Below are 21,744 nucleotides of genomic sequence, written 5' to 3'. Positions count from 1 at the left end.
AAAATTCTAACCTCTTTCGGATTGATGTCTAACAAAATGTGCTAATTTTGCGTCGTTTTCCCCTAAGTTATACAATATATCAACTTAGAGATGTGACATAAACCACTCGTTCAATGGGGGGGGGGGGGGGGGATTGTTCTTTTGGAGTTTCAATGTGGACGTTTGTTACCAACAGTCCATGAAATGTGTGTACTTTCGAGCACATACCTTTCACCCCGAAATTATATTTTGAATATGTAATTTTCGTATATTCTCTTTTTATTTATTTATTTTTCCGTACTGCTATATAACCGAATTAAATCCATTCTCTGGTTTTGTGCTCACCTTTACTTTAGTTTGAATACGATGAGACAAAATGTATACAAAGTTTCGGCTCACATTGATAACAAGGGTGCTAGTACAACTATTTGGTAATGGGAGATGCTCGTCAGCGGTAACACGTTAGTTATGCAGTTTGAATTCCTTTCACCAGAAACAGAAACTCGGATATTAAGAACATATTTTAGGATTTTTTTTATCTAACAATATACAAAATTAAAGCTGAATGGTCAACGTCCAATACGTCCTCGGTAAGAGGCGGTGTGTGTGCTATATTATGAACCTGTTGAATAAAAGTGATCTTTATATGTCTTAGGTTAAGTTAGTTAGATAGTTAGGCTAGGGACTTAGGTTAAGTATACTTTCTTTTCATGTGAATTCAGTATGTGTATGTATTGTCTCGAGATAAAATGTTTTGTTGTGGGAATCAAAGTGGATAGGTCTGAGTTCATACAAGGGAGGTCACCCTGTTGGTATAAATCCTCCTCGCGGACCCCACTTGCACAACGGTATCTAAAGAGAGAAATACTAAGAAATGAAAGTAAAGTATGTAGCACACAGCCGTAATAAGTAGTGCATGTGTAGTACAAGGCTAATATGATTTGTAGTAAATGTCGTTATTTTCAAATTGTCCTTTTTAAACGACTAAACTAAACGAATGTAAAGCTTATTCATGAGATGTGAAGAGAATATGTAATCAAATGATAAAATTATCCATTCAGCTATGTAAAGCATTCAATTTGTATGGATTAACCTTTGCGACTTTTGTTTTCTGTTTCGTTTGGCTTGTTTCGCATCTTACAAGCAGTTAGTGTAAATAAAGTATGCGAGTCGAAACAAAATCTTTCATTATCCAGTGCAGAGCTGATTACTTAAATCTATGTAGTAAAGTAACTTCAATAGTATTGGTAGTACTCAGAAAGTAGAGTTTTGAAAAGCAGTACGCGAATAATGTAACGAAAGTATATTATAGCATCTTGAGACGTATAGAATCGATTTCACGTAGTGTGACCGGGGTTGGAATCACAGACCTGCCAGGAAATTTCACTTCGTTAATAAGATCGACAAAATTCATTTTGGCATTCAGTTTTCTTTTTCGAAATTCCATCCCGTTGCGCGTTTTAGATTCGATTTGAGATTTTTTTATCTGGGTTAGTATCTACAACCATTTAGACTTTCGAAGCACTCACCGTCAGTTTCACTCCTGGGTCAGTGTCTTGTTCTGTCGGATTGTGGTTTGTAACCTTATCTCGCGATGGGATGCAGGCTATGAACTGCGGATCAGGATACTGGACTGCGAGTGATAATGAGAGAGGCTTAGAAATCTTCACATTTTGGGTCAATTTGAGTTCTATTTTCCGGAGATGATTGGTGTAGTGGATGGGTCGGTGAGTGTTGACAGCTTACCCATCTGGGCCCGGTGGGTTCGCGTTCAGCAATCAGTGACACATTCACGCAATCATAGTCTTGAGGAAAGGGAACATCATACAGAAACACAATATCAGTATCGTCATCATCATTTTATTTTATTTCTATTTTTATTTTTATTATTTTTTTATTTTTATTTTTCTGATTTTTTTATATTATTATTTTATTTTTTTTTTGTAAAAAGCACTAAAGATAGTTATCGTCAATAGTCAACCTTCAAATAGTAGTGGAAGAACTAAACGAGAAGAAAACTAAAGAACAGCATAATTATGTATTTGGGTCCTTAATCAACAAACAAGAATTGAAAACGTAAGAACGTAATTGAAAACGTGTGAAAAAAGAACTTATGTGCGACTTCTGTAAGAGTGTGTAAGCATTGGAGGACCACAAGTTCTGTATTATATGTCATTGTTGAGATTATGAAGTTAAAAATGATAAATGATTAATTAAATACAATATAGTGAAGTGTTTTCAGTAAATAACTTAATTCAGCTGGCACAATGTACATGATGGTTGTCGAGCATCGTGTGCTATGTGCCATAGCGTGACATGACTTTTCTTTTTTTAATGCTGTCAAGTTGTCAGGGTATATTGAAGGTATCTAAGTTTATTTCGTTGTTAAGAAGGTATCTAAGTTTCGCACGAGTTTTATATGTTGTGAGGTAAAAAAAAAGTCTCAATTAGGCTATATCATTAAGAAATTACTTATACTTTGAACAAATTACAAAATTAGTTTCCATTGTTTAGTGTAACCGTGGATTAGTAAATCTTTCGAAACAATGGAAATCTAAAGATATAGTGTATAGATATTTCAACATTTGTAAAAGCGATAAGGTGTAAATAAATTAATGGCCGAAGTGCGTACTTCTAACCAAAATCAGACAAGAAGATTCCAAAGACTTCGCGGTTTGTCCTTGTCTCGAAGGAACAGTACGAGCCAACAAGAACGGAACACCGAAAACGCCAAGGATAAGGTAGCTGAGACACGTCTAAGTAAATCCAAACGAACTAAGAATCTCCGCAGGAGCAGCTCGAGAATTTGTAGGATATGCCATGATTCGGAGAGCAAAGAAAAGTTGGAAAGTCCGTGCTTATGTAAAGGAACGATGGGCCTTATGCACCTCAGCTGCTTGGAGAAGTGGTTAGACGAGAGCAGAACTAATTCTTGTGAAATTTGTGGCTTCCAGTATCTAACTGTATTGGTACCAAAATATCGTCCTCTGGAGTCTTGTTGTGTCTGGTTCAAGAACCCTGATAATATTGCAGACAGTAGAAATTTGTGTTTTGATACTTGTTCTTTTATTGTATTGACTCCGTTAACAAGTCTAACCGCTCATTTGTGTTATAGGGGTGCTAAGTTTTATTATAACAAAGACTTTGATGAATTTCCTACAGCCAAGTGGACATCCATTGGTCTTTTTGCTGTAATGGGAACACTTCTACTGGCTTATAATATATGGCTTTTCTTGGTTCTTAGACATCATACAAGAACGTGGTATAGGTGGTATAGACAGGAATACGTAGTACATATATCTCCTAATTATGGACTGCTAACAGATACCGACCACAATCCTCGCCCTAACAATGAGTCCAATGCACATGCTACTAGACATGTAAGACATAGTTCTGCGGAAAGTGTAAGTCGAATGGAAGAATCAGGCTTAGAGTTAACATCAGATTTTTCAAATTTGTCCTTTGTTTATTATGATCATGATCAAGATACTTTTCGCCGTAACTCCTTGACAACAGAAGACAGGCATGTGGCTTTAGAGACTGAACCAATTGATAACGACTTAGAAGAAAGAAAATGAAAGGATCGAATACAGCAGATTGTTTATGTACCTCAATAGATTTTAATGTAACAGTTTGTTCAAACAAGCCGATTTTATTATCTTAAAAAAGAAGCTAAAACTTTTTTATCTGTGTATTCATTAAGTGAGTTTTACGACATAATTATTAAAACAAACTGGGAATAATTATTTAGGTGGGAATTCATGCAGCCAAAGTTACATGTCTCACTTAGCTATTAAATTCTCGGTTCACGGCTCAATTTTGAATCTGTTCTTGAATTACATTACCGTTTAGACTACAGTGGTTTCCATGTTAGATCACACGTTGGCAAATTGTTAGTTGTGTCAAGCCCCAGGTTTCGGGAACAAAATAACTATTTTCGACTCTCTATTCAAGTGGTACATTCCACCATTTTCATGTGCTACATATTGTATTCGCTTAGAAAATACATTCCTCTACAGTAAACATATATATATATATAGTTATTGAAAACGGGTATATACAAATTCTTATGAAAACGTAAAATAAAAATAAAAATAAAAATAAAAGTAAAAATAAAAATAAAAGTAAAAAGAATGAGTTTGAGATCCGTCCTTGAACAATCAAGAACAAAGTCGATACAATTAAAATATTTCTTCGTGGGTAAGTTTATATATTGTAGACCAGTGCTATTCAACCTTTTTTCTCGCGTACCCCTAGACACAGTTCGTTATCCAATTGTGTACCCCGTTAGCTGTTTAAAAGAAATTACATGAAATTAACTTAATACACATGTTCTGTAGATTAAAAAGGGGGCAAATAGAGACCCAACAAAACACAGTGTGCCCATCAAAAGACTATTTAGAGGGGGATAAAGTGCGTATCCGAAAAAAATTAAGATGAGAATTTCAAAACAGGAGAGACATCCAGCTCTACTGAGAGGACTCTCCTCTCATCCTCCCTAATATTCGTACACTGAGGACAATGTTAAAAATTCAAAACAACTAAAAATAACTTTAGAACTAACCTGTTAATGAGATGACTGAGCTTGTTTCCGGAACGCCAACTCCTCTATCCTTGGTCAATCTTCGTGAGTGCGAGAATCAGAGCTGATTCTGGATTCAAGCAATTTCTGTGCTTCGTTTTTATTGATGTTAATGCAGAGAAACTCTGTTCACACAAAGATGTTGACGAAAATGAAAGAAATTGTGAAATAGCACTCTCATTAATTTCATTGTACTCTTTTCGATCATAAATAAAAAAAAGTCACAAACTGACAAGTTATCGGATTTCATTTGCAGTGAACTGTCAACAAACATTTCCAGCAGACCCCCAGAAGCAGCATTACGTACCCCCACAAGATCTTCGCGTACCCCCAATTGAATAGCACTGTTGTAGACAACCCACTATAGCCTATCTGTTGAATTGCATACTCGTATTATTTCAAAATACGAGGAAAGTCAAAAATTATCTACACTTTTCATTCTACAGTTTATTTACATGAAGCTAGGGTTATACTATGCACATCATTTTTCTACGTAATCTCCCTCCTTATCAATGCATTTGGCCCAACGGTCAACGAGCTTACGTATTCCTTCCAAATAAAAAGTTTTCGGTTGCTCGTGAGGCCACTTTTGCACCGCATTTTGCACGTCTAAATCTGAGACAAATCGGCGACCACGCAAAGCAACCTTGAGTGACCCAAAAAAGTGAAAGTCAGATGGAGCTAGGTCTGGGCTGTAGGGAGGGTGTTCCAATAACTCAAATTTCAGCTTGACAGACAGACAGACTCTAACACGAGTGAGCTTGTGTTCTGCAGTAAGCTTTCTTTTTACCCATCGTGCACAGACTTTATGAAAACCGAGCTCGTCGTGAATGACTTGATGGGCAGAGCCATGACTGATGTTCAAAGCAGCTGCTACCTCATCGATAATGATTGGCCTATTGGCCAAAACCATCTCTCGAGCTTGCTGAATGTTGTCATCTGTAGTGGAGGTTGATGGCCGTCCTGCTCCCTCTTCATGCTTTACACTTGTTCGACCACTTTTAAACTTCTCGAGCCACAAAAACACAGTTTTACGTGATAATGCACTTCTCCCATATTGCGATGATAGTCTGCGATGAATGTCTGAACCTTTGACACCCTCCGATCAGAGGAATCGGATCATTGCTCGTTGTTCCTCTTTGGTGCAAACTTCTAATGGAACAGCCATGATATATCTGCAACAGAAGGAAGAAAAATGGAAGAATTAATATCACACTTTCACAGCATTACCACAATAATATAACAATAAAATATGCCAGGGCAGAAGACAAAGTGAGCAATGTAAGAAAAGTTATGACAAAAATGTAGATAATTTTTGACTCACCCTCGTATATTCCACCTCCTTAACGAAATGTGGTGCAGAAATGCAGAGTTATTATCCTAATATAACACTTGAAAGGCTTCCAAGTTTCTAATGAAATGATTTACTTCAATGGAATTTATATTGGTTACATTTATATTTTACTAGACAGAGTTTTTAATCCCGTACAGCAGCACTTAAAAATTAAGAAAAATATTAATTTTCAAAGCAATTTTTGTATCAATATTTTTATGTTTTAGGTTGCTTTTTAAAAATAGTTGCGATCATATAAAGAATAAATATATTTTACTCGTAAGTAAAGAAGAAAAAGTTCGAATCCCAAACAAGGAAGCTACATAGGTGATGAATGAATTCATTCGTACCAGGATTTTAACTCATGTTACACGTAGAGTTTTGAAGTGATACTGCAGATCTCTCAATTCCAAGGCTGATCTCGCATTTTTTTTCTTTTTTCATTTTCTTATTCATGGAACAATTCTAGATGAGAATTCGACGGTTGTTACCTTGTCACCCTTGGGATATAAAAATGGCGGCCATCCAATATGGCAGCTAGAGGCTAAAGGTAGTCTTGGTTTGAATGCTTGTATCTCCTAAAATAGTAGCCCAACCTTTATCATTCAAACACTAAACTGTGTAAAAGATAACAGGATAAAACATAATGTCCTCAATGGCGCCGATCCTAGGCTCCCCCCAAAGCTCATGTGGGTCTCCTATTGTATTTATAAATATACAATATTTGGCATAATTTGAATGCAATTCGTCTTAAAATCATATATATGCCTTCTGAATCTGAATGCCCCCCCCCCCCGAGAAATCGGCGCCCTTGAATGTCCTCTATTGTTACTCATACTTTTTTCGTGGTACAAACCGCCTTCCTGTAGGCTGATTATACATCCCTGTCCGAACACGGTCATCTCATTGTATTGGACTTTTTAATATTGAGAGACTTAGTGACCCCTTTCCTGTTCGTTTATCCTCACTGGCATTGCATACGCAAGGAAGGGAGTTCTGGGTTTTAACCTCCCCTTGACCGAGATATTATACAAAAATAAACATTGGCCAAAACGCTCGAAATGATATGAACTTGGGAGCTTGAACCCTCGTGATGACTTTATATGTACTCACTGTGCTCCTAAATGTTGCGTAAGCCCCTTCTAAGAGTACTACTCTGCGCACTAAACACAGAACCCTCCTGAGCTAAAGCATACGTCGTCCTTCTGAATTCTAAACATTCGTACGTCATACACTGACATACAAAGCATGTGAGTTCGGACACAATCTCATCATTCTCCCTTGGAGTTGAAGTTTTCACAAACAGCAGTGTATAACTTACTTTACGTACATAAAATAATATCTCAGAAAGCAGTAAGACACTAGGAGTGTAACGAATCATTTTCTTTCAATTTCGAACAATGTCAATTTATCATTTGAGAAATGTTTGTATCTTATTTACTCTACTTTTAATTATATTTTAATAGGTCATTGATATAGAGATTGAGCTGACAACAAATCATTTAGGATATTTTGAATTTTTTCTTTGTCCGAACAACAATCCAAATAGAGAAGCCACCCAAGACTGCTTTGACAAGTAAGGACATTACTTAATTATACAATTTACTTTCTATCTGGATCCTTAATGTTAATTTAAACCTATAATATTATTAAGATAATATTTCTGCTTTATTTTATTCTAAAAAGGAATTACAACTCTACATTTAACAATATCGCTTACATTTTGAGTCATACATGACCATCAAAATAATTTAAACATCTGGAGTTCGCAACACGTACTGTGAATACGTGTGCTGCGCTTGACTGTTGTAAGTGGTGCATTAGATTATCGTCTGTAGTAAGCTACGTCACTTGAGGTAGAACGGAGACATGTTGAATCAGGTACATTTTGGTGACGCATTCAAAACAGCAGACCTTTCTGCGTTTCAGAGAGATCACGTTGTGAGGAGACGCTTAGTGTAGAAAGTGTATCTGTGGTGACCAGTGTGCTGCCCGGAGTAACAAGATCTACAAAACTCATGTGGGAAAACAACATGAGTGAAGACCAATAATGAATGAAAGAAAAGCTCCAGTGACAAGGATCACCGAGCATTGGAGGGGATTATCATCAAGATTGTACGGCAATTGGAGCGCAAGTAATTAGCCAGGAACATGGTTATTGCAATAACCACAGATCGATACCTGAAGATCTGCAGTGATGTTGCAATTCCCAATCTCTGATCACCACCAACAAGAAGAGTCAAAAAAATCGAGTCGAGAACATGCAAAGATGACGGTCGCCAACTGGTACGGTCCAGTGAGTCTTTTTCAACTTACGTTAGTTTCACACAATAGGTCAGCCATATCGTACGTCTAAAAAAAAGTTAATGGTCCGAACTCCCTTTTCGCTACTCTTCAGGATGGTCGTAGACAGCAACTTCTTCGAATTTCATGTGTCCTGTGAGTGTGCTTACAGGACGCATTACTACCTGTGATTATTCTGACATTTTAGGTGACCACGTGAATCTTAAACTCCAGCTGATGTTACCAACCAACAATGCATCTTTCTGAGCTGACAATTCACACTACTGAAGCCCTTGACACGTGATTTCTTGAACATCGGAGTAAAGTACATCTTTCCTAGCTCTCTTAAACTCAGACTTCAACATTATTAAAATCTTTGGTCAGTTTATGAGCTCATAATGCAGAGCAGATATCCTCTCCCATCCTCGCCGACAGAACTGGGTATTACAATACAAAGAGGGATAACAGAATATTTCTCTGTAAACGATTTAGGCCTACACGTCTCCTCTTCACGAACAAACAGAGATGTCGTGCAGACTAATAATAAGTTGCATTTTCTTCAGTGTTTCCGTTATTATGATAACCATACATAAATAACGGGCAAGTAAATAGTTTCTGCACAACTTCCAAATACTTATACCTGGGTCAGACGAACAGGTTGCATTGTTCAATGCATTATAGTACAATCTGAAAGTTGTGAATTTCCGACTAAAACCACTTAAGTACAGTGAAAAACAACTCGAACAGATACACGTTAATAAAAAGTCTTGCAAACTGTGACAGAAGCTTGTGAATAGTAAAACGACTATCATTATGGACGACGAGAAATACTTTGGAGATGTAGCAAACGCTGGATTTTACATCGCTAGTGCTGCGTCGATATCAGATGACGTCAGATTAAAGCCACTGAATAAAATCCCAAACGCGTCCTTGTCTGTGTAGCTGTCTCGTTAAAGGATACCGTAGGACTTACATAGGGTCTATTGGGATTCCAGCCATCACTGTCAAAACATACATAAACAATTGTATGAAAAAAAAAATAGTTTCATTCACCAACGAATACCACCGGCTTGACAAAATTATCTTTTGGCCCTACCTTGCGAGCAACCATTATGAGCAGAAAACACTCGGTTGGCTGACGAACCATAACATACATGTTGTTCCAAAGAAGGCCCCCCCCCAAATATACCCTACACCAGACTTGTTAGAGATTTGTGGAGTATATTAGTTGGTATGGTTTATGAGGGTGGATCCAAGGCCAAATCTAACGCCAGTTGAAGGGCAGTATCCAGTAAAAAGATCAAAGCAATGGATGTCAGAGTGATCCTGAATATGATGGAGAGAATCTGAGTAAAATGTTCAACAAATTGAGGATTGTGTGCCTTTTCCATTTTGTAGTTGGATGTTGATTTACATTATATTATATAAGTTAATTTCCATGTAATGAGTTTGAAAACTTAAGACGGAATAACTAATTCTGATTTTTTTCTAGCAGAAAGTATCGTATTTCTTATAACATTTATAAGAAGATTAAAATACTAAAGAAGTGCTATTTCAAAATTAAGACATAAATTAAGGGTCATAATAAGACTTCGTTGATGTTAAGATCAAAAGCCGTTCCTAACAAACAAACAAAATAATGTGGATATTTTGCAGTTTCATATAATTACTTCTTGTGTTCCTGCATTTTGGATAATGCTTTTTGCTTTAAAAATATGTTATGTTCCTCAGAAGGGTTATTTGCATATTAGAATGTCACAGCAATGTAAACATTTTACTGTTAATAGAAATTTTAATCTGTAAGTATACACTTTATGTAGTTCACTAGTAGGGGATCCAGGAGAGCAGTTTGGACAGAGCGGATCGCCCCCTGGATGATGAACGTAGGCTCGAAAATGGAGTTTTATATCAAAATTCGGGGACAGTTAACCCCGCCGTTCCTCTTGGATCCTCCACTGCAGTGTAAATCAACCTTACTTAATGGATTGTTTGCTTATTTTCTAGTAATGCCACGAAGTTCCAAAATAAATAAATAAATAAATAAATAAATAAAATAATAATAATAATATAAATGACAAAAGTGTCATTAAATTTAGTTTTATTAAATATTAGCAAATTGTAATGCTAACTTCATTAATTTATTTTGTGAGTTTTTTCAAGTGGTAAATTTTTCATTTAGTGTTCTTGTTTTATTAATACTACACATTACTATGATATTAATTTTAGATACCCTTTGTACTTATCGGATGAATCTGGAACGCGCTTCATTATTCCACCAGATTCGAAGAAGAGAGGCATTTTCAAGTATCAAATAAAACTCCCTCGTTACATCACTTGCACACAATGCGTTATCCAATGGAACTATCATACAGGTAAGCATAGTAATAGATTTATCAATTATGTTATCAGGGGCCGCGGTAGCTCGGTGGTAGAATGATCATCGCTAGTGTGTGTTGTCCCTGGTATGATCCCAGCTCGGGTGAACTTTTGTGGTGGACAAACATTGTGTGTGGAGATTTTCTTCCGCTTCCAATATTATCATCTATTTAATCATGACTGTCTCCTTTAAACTCAGTGCATAATCATAAGATAAACACAAGAAGAAAATTCTGTTCTTCAAGGCTTAATATTTTCAAGATCAAGTAACCACTGTTTATCCTATAGATCAGTGAATCATTAGGAAATTTTATTCCCGCTAAAGCTCAGATGAGTTTTATGAATACCCATTATTCGCATGGGGAAAATACGTTCCATTATGGACATAAAATACTAATGGGGGCTGAATTTGGATTTAAATGACATCAGATGTGTCACTGTTGATCTTAGTTACCCCGAAAACCATTTATTCGACACTAATATCGGTCATTTTAAAATAAATTTCCCCCCTCTCCCTCTCCTAAGTTTCACCGTCAAAGTGAAATGCTATAAACTTCCCAAACCCGAACCTCATCCGTGTGGCAAATTTGATCGAGATCAGTCTCGTGGTTCAAGAGTTATTAAGTTTTATTTATTTATTTTATATATACCCTCCCCTAAAATGCATTGTCAAAGTGAAATGATAAAAAAAAAAAAAAATCCCAGGCCAGAATTTCATCTACTGTATATTGAAAATTTTATCGAGACCTTTCGGGTGGTTCTACAGTTATTAATTCACAAATATAGTCACTTTTACTTTTATATATATATATTTAGATTTATGGGTAGCGTGTGTGTGACTGTCAAGAGTGTATGTTCTTTTGGAGAAGACAAAGAACATTACATAAATAAATAAATAAATAAATAGTTCCAATAGAATAAAAACTAACAATTATTACTGACAAAGAACGTCGAAAATATTTTCTCGATTTTTTCAAAAGCAATGCATAAGAATTTACTCTCGAACAAATTATTCTGTTCAGCTCGATGTTGCCTTATCTTTAATGTACATCTGATCTTTGAACAATATTATCACTAATCAAAATAAAAGTTTAAGAAATGGTCATAATTTTGGGTTAGATCTCATTCACCATAATGTATCCTGTCCTCGTACTAGAGGTCTCCACGGGCTCAGGTCGAGCCCACGGGCTTTAGCCCGACCCGACAAGCGGGACGATCTCGGGCCTACAAAGCATATATCACGTCGGGCCCGGGCCTTAAAGTTTTAAATATACAACCATATTTTTCGGTCCTTTTCGGACCTAACTTTGTAAGTGTACTGTACAACGATATTCATTGGACGTTTGGACCGTTTTTTTTTTTTTGGAGAACTTTTAAAGTACATAGCAAAATTAAATCTCTAATTGCTGTAAATAAAAATACAATTTTGTGTAAATTATAAAGTTTCTGTAATTCGGGCTTATTTCGGGTTCATTTGATTATCACACGAGCTTGGGCCGGGCTTGGGCCTAAATACTAAAACATATTTCGGACTCGGGTCGGGTCCCACATTGTAAATTCACGGGTCGGGCCGGGCCCGGGCTAAAAATTCCATCCCATACAAACCTCTACCTCGTACCATTTGATGGTACAAAAACCTTGATCACGGTATAATTTAGTATTAGTTTCCTATTAACAGATTTTGTGCTTATCATCACAGAGTATCAAGTTTTAGTTTACAGAAGATTCGTCTTTCTCGACTTTTTCGAAAACTACACATGAGGATTTACATTTACTCATATCCATTTCTTCCATTTTCGAACACTTCTTCTCCTGTGTACTCTAATAATATTGTTAAATATTTACCCCCCTTCTTATGCACTTTGAAGCGAATTCTGTAGAACTAAACTGTATTTTAGATGAAAGAAAACATTATCACAAATAATCTTCGACTCTCAGTTGCACTCTTTTCAGTTTAACGATGCACGATTATGTTCTTTAGATTAAAGAAGACGTATAATTAATGCAAATGAATTATGATAAAATTAAATTTTTGTGCTCTCTTACCAGAAATCGTACTCATAACAAGGGGTACGAAAATTCGGTTTGGGTACAAAACATGGCGGCCAGAATCTCGCGGCGAAAACCTCGTGGACCAAAACCACGCCTGGCCAAATTCTCGTGGCCCAAAATCTCTCCCGGGCAGAACCTCGCCGCCCAAAACCTCGCGTCCCAAAATCCCGCCTGGCCAAAATCTCGCGGTCTTAAATTTCGCGACATAGAATCTCACCTGGCCTAAACTACACGGGACATAATTTGGCCTAGGAATAAAAATGTCGTCAGAATAAAACCTTATCACAACGATTTCTTCGATGTAGAATATTTAGAATACATATTTGCATTAAAATACTGAAGAGAATAAAATTCTAACGCGTGCTTTGGTAATTAATATATAACGAAAGTATAACTCCACTGACTCATTTAGTATAAACAGATCTATGAAAATATTAATCATAGACTCTTGAAAATTTGTACAAATATTCCTTTTGCACCCGAGAGAGTAGGTAAGACGGGTTTGTGTTATGTTTTAGGCGTTCGCCAGATCTTCGAAACTATTAAGCGTAGGACTTTAAGATTTTGTGTATTGCATCGTAGAGTAAGATTATGTTTATCGAAATATGCATCCTAAGGGGGAATTTGAGTGGGCTTGATTTTTTTGGTCACTCGCCAAATCTCCGAAAATGTTATACATGAAACCTTGAAACCTTGTATAAATGTTCTCCTTGTACAATACATTCCGTATTTTGTGGAGGAGATAATACTTGAATATTTTTATCAATCCCCAGATCTCCGAAACTATTAGCCTAGAACCTTGAAAATTTTGCATATTTTTCTTACATCGTACAATAGGACGATGTATTACGAAATATGTGTCCAAAGAGGGGTTGAGAAGGGGGGCTTGAATGAATTTTTCTCATTCGTCATATCTCCGAAAACGTTAGACGCTGCGAAATACATCTCCTAAAAAAGGGTTTCGAGAAGGGGAAGCTTGAGGTTTTCTCCGCCTTTGCCAGATCTGCGAAACTATTACACATAAGCCTTTTGGCGTAGGAGACCAGGGTTCTATTCCCGGTGTGAGCTCATGTGGTTCGGATTCCACGTTAATCAGTAGGTCCCGTCTCATATAGCCTCGCTGCTGAAATGGACGATAAATCAACTCAACGACAACAACTAATACACGTAAAACCTTGAGGTTTTTGTATAAATGTCCCCCTTGCATCATAAGCTTAATAATAATAATAATAATAATAATAATAATAATAATAATAATAATAATAATAATAATAGTAATAATAATAGTAATAATAATAATAATAATAATAATAATAATAATAATAATAATTATTATTATTATTATTATTATTATTATTATTATTATTATTATTATTATTAGTTGTTGTTGTTGTTGTTGTTGTAGTAGTAGTAGTATTAGTAGTAGTAATTTGTAATATGGAATTGTATATTAAGAAACTCATTGGGTAAATTTTATAAAGAGGTTTCATTCCGCAAGGTTTTGGCCGAGCGAGATTTTGCTCCGCGAAGTTTTGTCCATGCGAGGTTTAGGAAGTTGAGGTTTCGTCCACGCGAGCTTTTGGGCAACGAAATTTTGTCCATATCCCCCGAAGGTGGACGCGCTAGCCAGTAGACAAGCGGAGAGGGCTCTCAATTGGTCAAATATATTTTCATGGTTGCTGTTAATTAAATGTTGATTGTAATATCATTAATCAAATTTGATTCGAATGCAAAGATAATAAATAAACATCAATTTGCGTTTACATGTTGAAATGTAGCAAAAGAAAAAAAACAAAAACGAAATAAAACATAATTCAACATAGTAGTATAACAACATAATTGTTTCTGTGAAGCCATTTTAATTTGATTTTTCTAATTAACGGAATACACTTTCTAAATACTTTAAGTTAATTTCTAAAATAGTTTACTACAGTTGGATAAAAAACCATAATGTTGTTTTGCTTTACAGGCAACATGTGGGGAACATGTGAGAATGGAACAGAAGCTCTTGGCTGTGGAGATCCAGAAACTTATAGGAACTGCGCAGACGTGACTATTGGGACGAACACTGGTATATTAGCTCCAGCTGGAAATTTTTTTGGAAGTCCATTGTTCTGGACATTGAAACTCGATCTACGGCCTACTCCAATTAGGTAGATAATTTCTTTTATAAAATAATTGTAGAATTCCCAGGAAAGGAATTTATACGAAGGTATTCTGTTTATTATCTCTACAAACTTTTGTATTCATTTCACTGTAAAATAAGGCAATATAATCTCTTTTAGAACTCTCTAGATTTTGGATTAATTGCATACGCATCGTATTCCAGTTTTTAGGCATGCAAGTTAATCAGAAACAGAATGTCTCTGCTTCACAAAATTTTGGGGGCCAATTTCACATTAGCCCCAAGTGATTGAGCCAGACGAGATTTTTATTGGGCTGGATAGTACTTCGTTTGGGCTGATTGGGTCAGCAACTTTTAGCGTTTGGGCTATTATTGTTTCCGAAATATGGGCTATTATATTTAGTAAAAATATTTTCGTGCTTGTTTCGTCGGGGCTAACTTCACTAATTTGATCGGTCTGACAAATACATTTGTTGGAATTGACAGTACTTCGTGTCAACTAACAATGTTGCAAGTTTCAATATTTGGGCTGTCTTTGAAACGAATTAGACCCTCACAAAGTTTTGGGTGGCCAGCTTCACATTAGCAACCAAGTGATTGGACCAGACGAGATTTTTATTGGGCTAGATAGTACTTCGTTTGGGCTGATTGGGTCAGCATCGTTTAGCGTTTGAGCTATTTTAGTTTCCGCAATATGGGGTGTTATATTTATTAAAAAGTTATTTTTCTTTTATTTTGGGGGGCTAACTTCTCTAATATGGCATGTCTGACAATACGATATTGGAATTAGCAGTAGGCCCTATTCTATGTCGACTAGCAGCGTAGGAAGTTTGAAGAGTTGGGCTGTATTGGAAAGAGAGTTAGACCTACACAAAATCTGGGGATCTAGTTTCAAGTTAGCCTTCCAAGCGTTTGGGCCAGACGAGATTTTTATTGGGCTGGATAGTATTTCATTTGGGCTGATTGGGTAATCAATTTTTTTGCGTTAGTTCTATTACAGTTCTCGAGATATGGGTTATTACATTTTTAACAATAGAAATTCGTGCTTCTTTTATCGAGGCTATCTCCACTAATTTGGCTGATCTGCTAGATATCTTTATTGAGCCAAGTGAGATTTTTATTAGGCAAGATAGTACTCCGTTTGTGTTTAATGAGTCAGCAACTTATACGTTTGGGCTATTTTACTTCTTGATATATGGTCTATTACAATTTTTAATCTTTTTTTTTTTTTTTTTTTTTGCTGGGTCGGGACTTGGGACTATATTCATTAATATAACGGTCCACCTGGGCTTAAAATGCTTTTCGTTGACTAGTAGGGAGTTTGAAGATTTCGGGTGCCTTTGAAATAGGCACAGTTTCGGAAACTTCTGGGCTAGACGAGATTTATGTTGGGCTGGATAGTACTCCATTTGGACCAATTGAGCTATTTTTGGTATTTGGCCTTTGGGCTAGTTTCCGATAAATGAGATATTCTTCAAAAATGATTTTTTGTCGGGGCTATCCTCACTAATATCATGTATCTACAAGAAATGTTTATTAGTCTTGATTGTATTCGTGTGGATTAGGCAAGTAGTAAGTTTGAAGATTTGGGCTGCATTAGAAACAAAATAAAGAGGTTCAGAAAATTTGGGCTCTAACTTCAGATCAGCCCCAAAGTCTTTGTCCAGAAAGAATTTTTGACTCCATGTTTTATTTCGTTTGGGCGGATTGGGCTTAGAACTTTAGGCGTTTAGGTTATTAAGATGTTTGAGACGGTGTATTTTCTCAAAAAAAATTGTAATTGCGTTTGTCTTGAATAGTGACAGCAAACATGGAAAACAAGATCATGGCGGACTTGGTGTTATTGTTGGTACGTAATTGAATACAAAGAATCGTATACTTTCTTATCTTAATACGTCGTTTTGTATCCTATCACACGTGTTATGTTCTACAAAAATATAATAAATAAATTTGGTTTAATAAACATGAATTTTGTTCGCACTTATAAATTACTGATTCATACATATTGTAATGGTTTATTCTCGGTTCTAAGTTCGAGAATACATGTGCTCGGAACATCAGAACAATAATAATAATAAAATTCTAATTAAATACAAGAGATACCAGAACCTTTAAACAAAACTATACGCAGATACTTGGTATCTCTAACAATAATAGTGGTGCGCTCAATGAAACTTTTACTAATTAGTACAATTTTTCCTTTTTTTTAGTTCTTTGTTATTTATAATAAAGATGAAACTTGTGCTCACTAATTTAGGAGATTGATTAACAAACCAGTTACTAAAAGTCCAAATATGCGATGTCTTCTTCGTCTTCATGTAATTCAATTTTGATTTTTTAAATAACATTTTGTCTAATGCTGTCCAATATCCGGATATCCAAATTTCTGTATTTCATTATCCGAAATCCGTTTTCGATTCTTGACATTTCATTATCCGAAATCTGAATTTCGGTTTTTGACATTTTATTATTATCTGAAATCCGGATTTCGGTTTCAGTTGAAATTCTAAATCCGAATCTTGTGTATCTCAATTTTTGACAGTGCTAATTTTGTATAAGTAGTTATCAGCTTTAAACGCCTAAATTTACTTTACTGGAAAACAATTAATATCTTAATAAACTGTGAAAAGCATTAACTTTACAATTGCAATGGCTATATACAGTAAAATAACCTATGAATAAGACACTGGTGAAAATTATATATACTACGCACATAATTGAATTGCGTCAGACCTTGAAGACTTATGTTTAAATAATTGTTATATCCATCCATTCTTTACTTGTTACGTATAGGGTTCATTATGAAAGTAATGAGCATGATGCTGCCCTGACTCAACAATCCACCGCAGCGCGCGCTGCCGGCGCGGAAAAAATAGTGGGTGGTCTGTCCTTCCAAACGCGCCCGGAGTCAGTCTGCTGCGAGCAGTGACAGCGTGTGGATGTCGATCCGCGTGAAGCACGTTTTTACAAGTTGTAACACGGCGCGATGGAGGGTTCGCTCGAACAACGCTGCGCCATAAAATTTTGCGTCAAGTTGGGTAAGAATGCTACGGAAACTTACCAGATGCTGAAAGAGGTCTACAAGCAGGAGTGTTTGTCAAGATCCCAGGTCGGAAAATGGCACAAGTCGTTCAAGGAGAGTCGAGAGGAGGTCGCCGACGAGCCCCGTTCTGGACGCCCAACAACGGCCAGGACCGACGACAACGTTAACCGTGTGCGTGAAGTGTTGCGCTCAGACCGGCGTGTGAGCATTCAACAAATCGCAGACACCCTAAATATGTCAATATTTGCGGTACATGGGATAGTGGCTGAGGACCTGCAAATGCGAAAGGTCTGTGCGAAGCTTGTGCCGAAGGTATTGACGAACGAACAAAAAGAACTTTGAGTTTTGCGCTGCAAGGAGTTGTTGGCATTGTGTGAAAGTGATCCGGACTTTTTAGACTCGGTCGTAACTGGAGACGAATCCTGGATGTTGGAATACGATCCAGAATCCAAAAGGCAGAGTGCAGAGTGGCACACCTCATCCTCCTCCCGCACCAAAAAGGCGCGCATGAACAAATCCCGAATCAAAACCATGCTCATTGTCTTCTTCGATGTTCGAGGAATCATCCATTTCGAGTTTTTGCCACCAGGACAACTTGTCAACGAAGGATTTTATCCAGAAGTGCTCAAGAGACTGAAACGCAGGGTCGCCCGCGTTCGAGGTGACATCAAAGACTCAATGAAACTCCTCCATGACAATGCACCAAGTCACACCGCCATCACCGTCGTCGACTTCCTGGCCCGGAACAGAATCCTAGTGGTCCCTCACTCCCTATATTCCTGACCTGGCTCCTAGTGACTTTTTTTGTTTCCCCGTTTGAAGAGACACCTCAAAGGAAAACATTGGGACTCCGTGCAGAACATTCAATCCTATGTTACAAGGTTTTTAAAAGCCATTCCAGCCGAGGACTTTAAAGATGCTTTCCAAGCGTGGAAAACACGTCTCCAGAAGTGTATCGATACAGAAGGAGCGTATTTTGAGGAATTTTAAAGATTTGTAACAAGCGGAACAGTAAAACAGTTTTTCTAAAGCAATGCTCATTACTTTCATAATGAACCCTGTAAGCTTCTGTGGATACGTGGATAATATAGCTGTGTTTGATGCAGAAAGCTCCAGGTTTGATTCCCAATGGAGTCTCAAAGAGGATACAGTCTTCTAACTAGTCTCCATTATATTATTATTAATATTATCAACAATTCTTTGTAATTTTTAAGCCAATGTACTCATCCACATTATACTGCATATAAGAAAAGCAATAAGAAAGCAATCTTTTCTTCTTCTTAGTGCGGTTATTTCAAAAGACTACAATGAGTACTTCATGTTTATGGGGAAGTACTTGAATCCCTTTGCTATGCCCATGGCTTAAACTGACAAAACAAAACGAAATACAAAATTATAAATTCAAAGCTTAAAGCTTTTCTCTATTTTTCGTCTATTTATAAAAGTATCAAGGCAAGTGTGTAATCTTATTGCTGGAGTCTTGGCAGTTTTGGTCTTCTTGCATATTTAGTCTTGGTTTTCGTCTTGCTTATGCATCCTCTGTCCAGGAACGTATCTAGGCTGGGACAACCGCGGCGATGTTCCAGGTCCAAACGCGATCATGGTGCCCGCCTGTACGGTCGTGAATAATTGGAAATCGTAATTACATGACCTACATTTTAATGGTTTTGGGTGACCACTTCCAGCCTCTGCCAAATGTAAATTTAGTAATGTCGTAGAAATTAATAATGACGTAATTCTGTGTCAAAACCTCTGGCATAATGTGTGGAAGTTGCAACATTGCATCTGTCTTCACTATTTGGCGCTCCAACGATGTATAGTCCAAACAGTTTATAAGATAAAAAGAAATCTCCCCTACTAGATTAAAACATACTATTTCCACCAACCAAATATGTGAGGGTCTAACTCTCTTCAAATCCAGCCAAATCTTAATAGCCCAAACGCTAAAATTTGCTGACCCAATCAGCTCAACCAAAGTACTATCCAGCTCAATAAAAATCTCGTCTGGGCTAATCAGTTGGGGGCTAATCTGAAGTTGACCCCTCGAAATTTGTTTAGGTCTAACTCTATTTCAAATATTGCCCAAATCTTGAATCTTGCAACATTGTTAGTCAACACAAAGTACTGTCAATTCCAATAAACCGACCGATCATATTAGAGAAGTTAGCCCCCCAAAACTTTGTGAAGGTCTAACTCTGTTTCAAATATAGACCAAATCTTGAAACTTGCCACACTGTCAGAAGAGAGAAAGTACTGCATATTCCAACGAACGTATTTGTCAGAAATGTCATGTAAGTAAAGTTGGCCCTGACTTAAAAAGCACGAAAATAACTTTTTAATAAATGTAATAGCCAACATTTCGGAAACTATAATACCCCAAACGCTAAAAGATGCTGATCAAATCAGCCCAAACAAAGTACTATCCAGCCAAATAAAAATCTCGTCTGGCCCAATCACTTGGGAGCTAATGTGAAGTTGGCCCTCCAAAATTTTCTGAAAGTCTCACTCTGTTTCAAATACAGCCCAAACCTAAAAAAAAAAAAAAAAAAAAAAAAAAAAAACTTGCGACACTGTTAGTCGACACAAAGTACTGTCAACTCCAAAAAACGTGTTTGTCAGACCGATCATATTAGTGAAATTAGCCCCGACGAAACAAGCACGAAAATATTTTTTAAATAAATGTGATAGCTCATATTTCGGAAACTATAACAGCCCAAACGCTAAAAGATGCTGACCCAATCAGCCCAAACAAAGTACTATCCAGCCCATAAAAAAACTCGTCTGGCCCAAACTCTTGGGAGGATAACGTTAATTTGGCCCCTGAAACTTTGTGAAGCTGACGCTTTGTTTCCAGAGAAGCCCAAACACTAAAAGTTGCTAGCCCAAACAGCCCAAATGAAGTACTTTCTGGCCCAATAAAGATCTCTGTAGCCCAAATATTTGAAGGGCCAACGTCACACATTATTTACTAGTAGTTACGACAACGAATGTATATTGGTTTCGATCACTATTGAGATGATTAGGAACTTGTTTATTAAAAAAAATCCAGAAGATATAACGAATTGGATCAACGAATTGAATAAAGACGTATGTAACCTAACTCTGTATATGTAAAGTACTTATAGTGCATACTAAGTTAGAAATAGTTATTGTACGTTTATTTATGTGCTTAAAAGTGCATAACATCTAAGCATCTGTAGCTACAGAACTAAAATAGCGAACTGTGAGGTATTAAATTCCAGCCGTTAAAAGTATCTATTTTGAGAAGATTAAGGCAATTTCATGATATGGCAATTATTATTTTCTCTTGATATTGTGGAATGTTCTTTGATTTTTCTTCCAAAGTCCAATAGATTCATATAGTCGAAATATTGCCATTAATAAAATGAATTATTTCGCAATTACTTTTAAACGTTTTACTTTACTTTTTAAATTTAGATCTCAAGTATGTGTTCCAGTTCACCGCTTTCTGAAGCTTCCAGGAATGGAGAAATGGTGTCAGGAGAATTGTCTAGTTTACACTCCAAATTGTCCAAGTAACGTTTGCAGATGCTTGTGAGTAACTTTAGCTAGCTTCTAGCAAATTTAAAATGTTTTTCCTTTAAAAAACAAATATATGCATTATTGATGCAGAATAAAAAGGTATAATCCATTTTTATTAAAATACACTGTTAATATGTTAAACGATCGCATATTTACCATAGGTAAATATAGAACTTATTGCTACAAATACAGTATTAGAGGATTTTTCGTGCGAAAAAACACGCTCCAACTTGTTCTAAGTGATTACTATATGTGAGACTTCAATGTACTCTGATTCAGGGCTGGGTGAGAGTGGTTGGACCGCACGTAGGAGCATCCGTAGAGAGTAGTCGAGAAGCGAGGGTGGGTATGTATGTAAAGTAAAACATGCGTGAAGAACGTGCACCAATTTTTGAGATTTTATTTATATTTCATGTCATATAAGAATG

The 21,744-nt window shown here is 36.5% G+C and overlaps 1 protein-coding gene and 1 pseudogene across 1 annotated transcript in view; both read left to right on the top strand.

Moving 5' to 3' along the window:
• Window positions 1–21,744, top strand: part of LOC145694854 (uncharacterized) — an 81,770-nt gene that overhangs the window by 48,664 nt on the left and 11,362 nt on the right. Inside the window, exons 5-8 of the mRNA XM_081771549.1 lie at window positions 7,361–7,470; window positions 10,404–10,549; window positions 14,575–14,758; window positions 21,212–21,328. Coding sequence (XP_081627675.1) covers window positions 7,361–7,470; window positions 10,404–10,549; window positions 14,575–14,758; window positions 21,212–21,328 — 557 coding nt within the window. The remainder of the gene's footprint in view (window positions 1–7,360; window positions 7,471–10,403; window positions 10,550–14,574; window positions 14,759–21,211; window positions 21,329–21,744) is intronic.
• On the top strand, window positions 17,534–18,753 carry LOC145694288 (uncharacterized; annotated as a pseudogene).

Source organism: Thermobia domestica, chromosome 9, assembly GCF_964235325.1.
Source record: "Thermobia domestica chromosome 9, izTheDome1.hap1.1, whole genome shotgun sequence".
Lineage (NCBI taxonomy): Eukaryota > Metazoa > Arthropoda > Insecta > Zygentoma > Lepismatidae > Thermobia > Thermobia domestica.
This window is presented reverse-complemented; position numbering and strand designations above follow the sequence as displayed.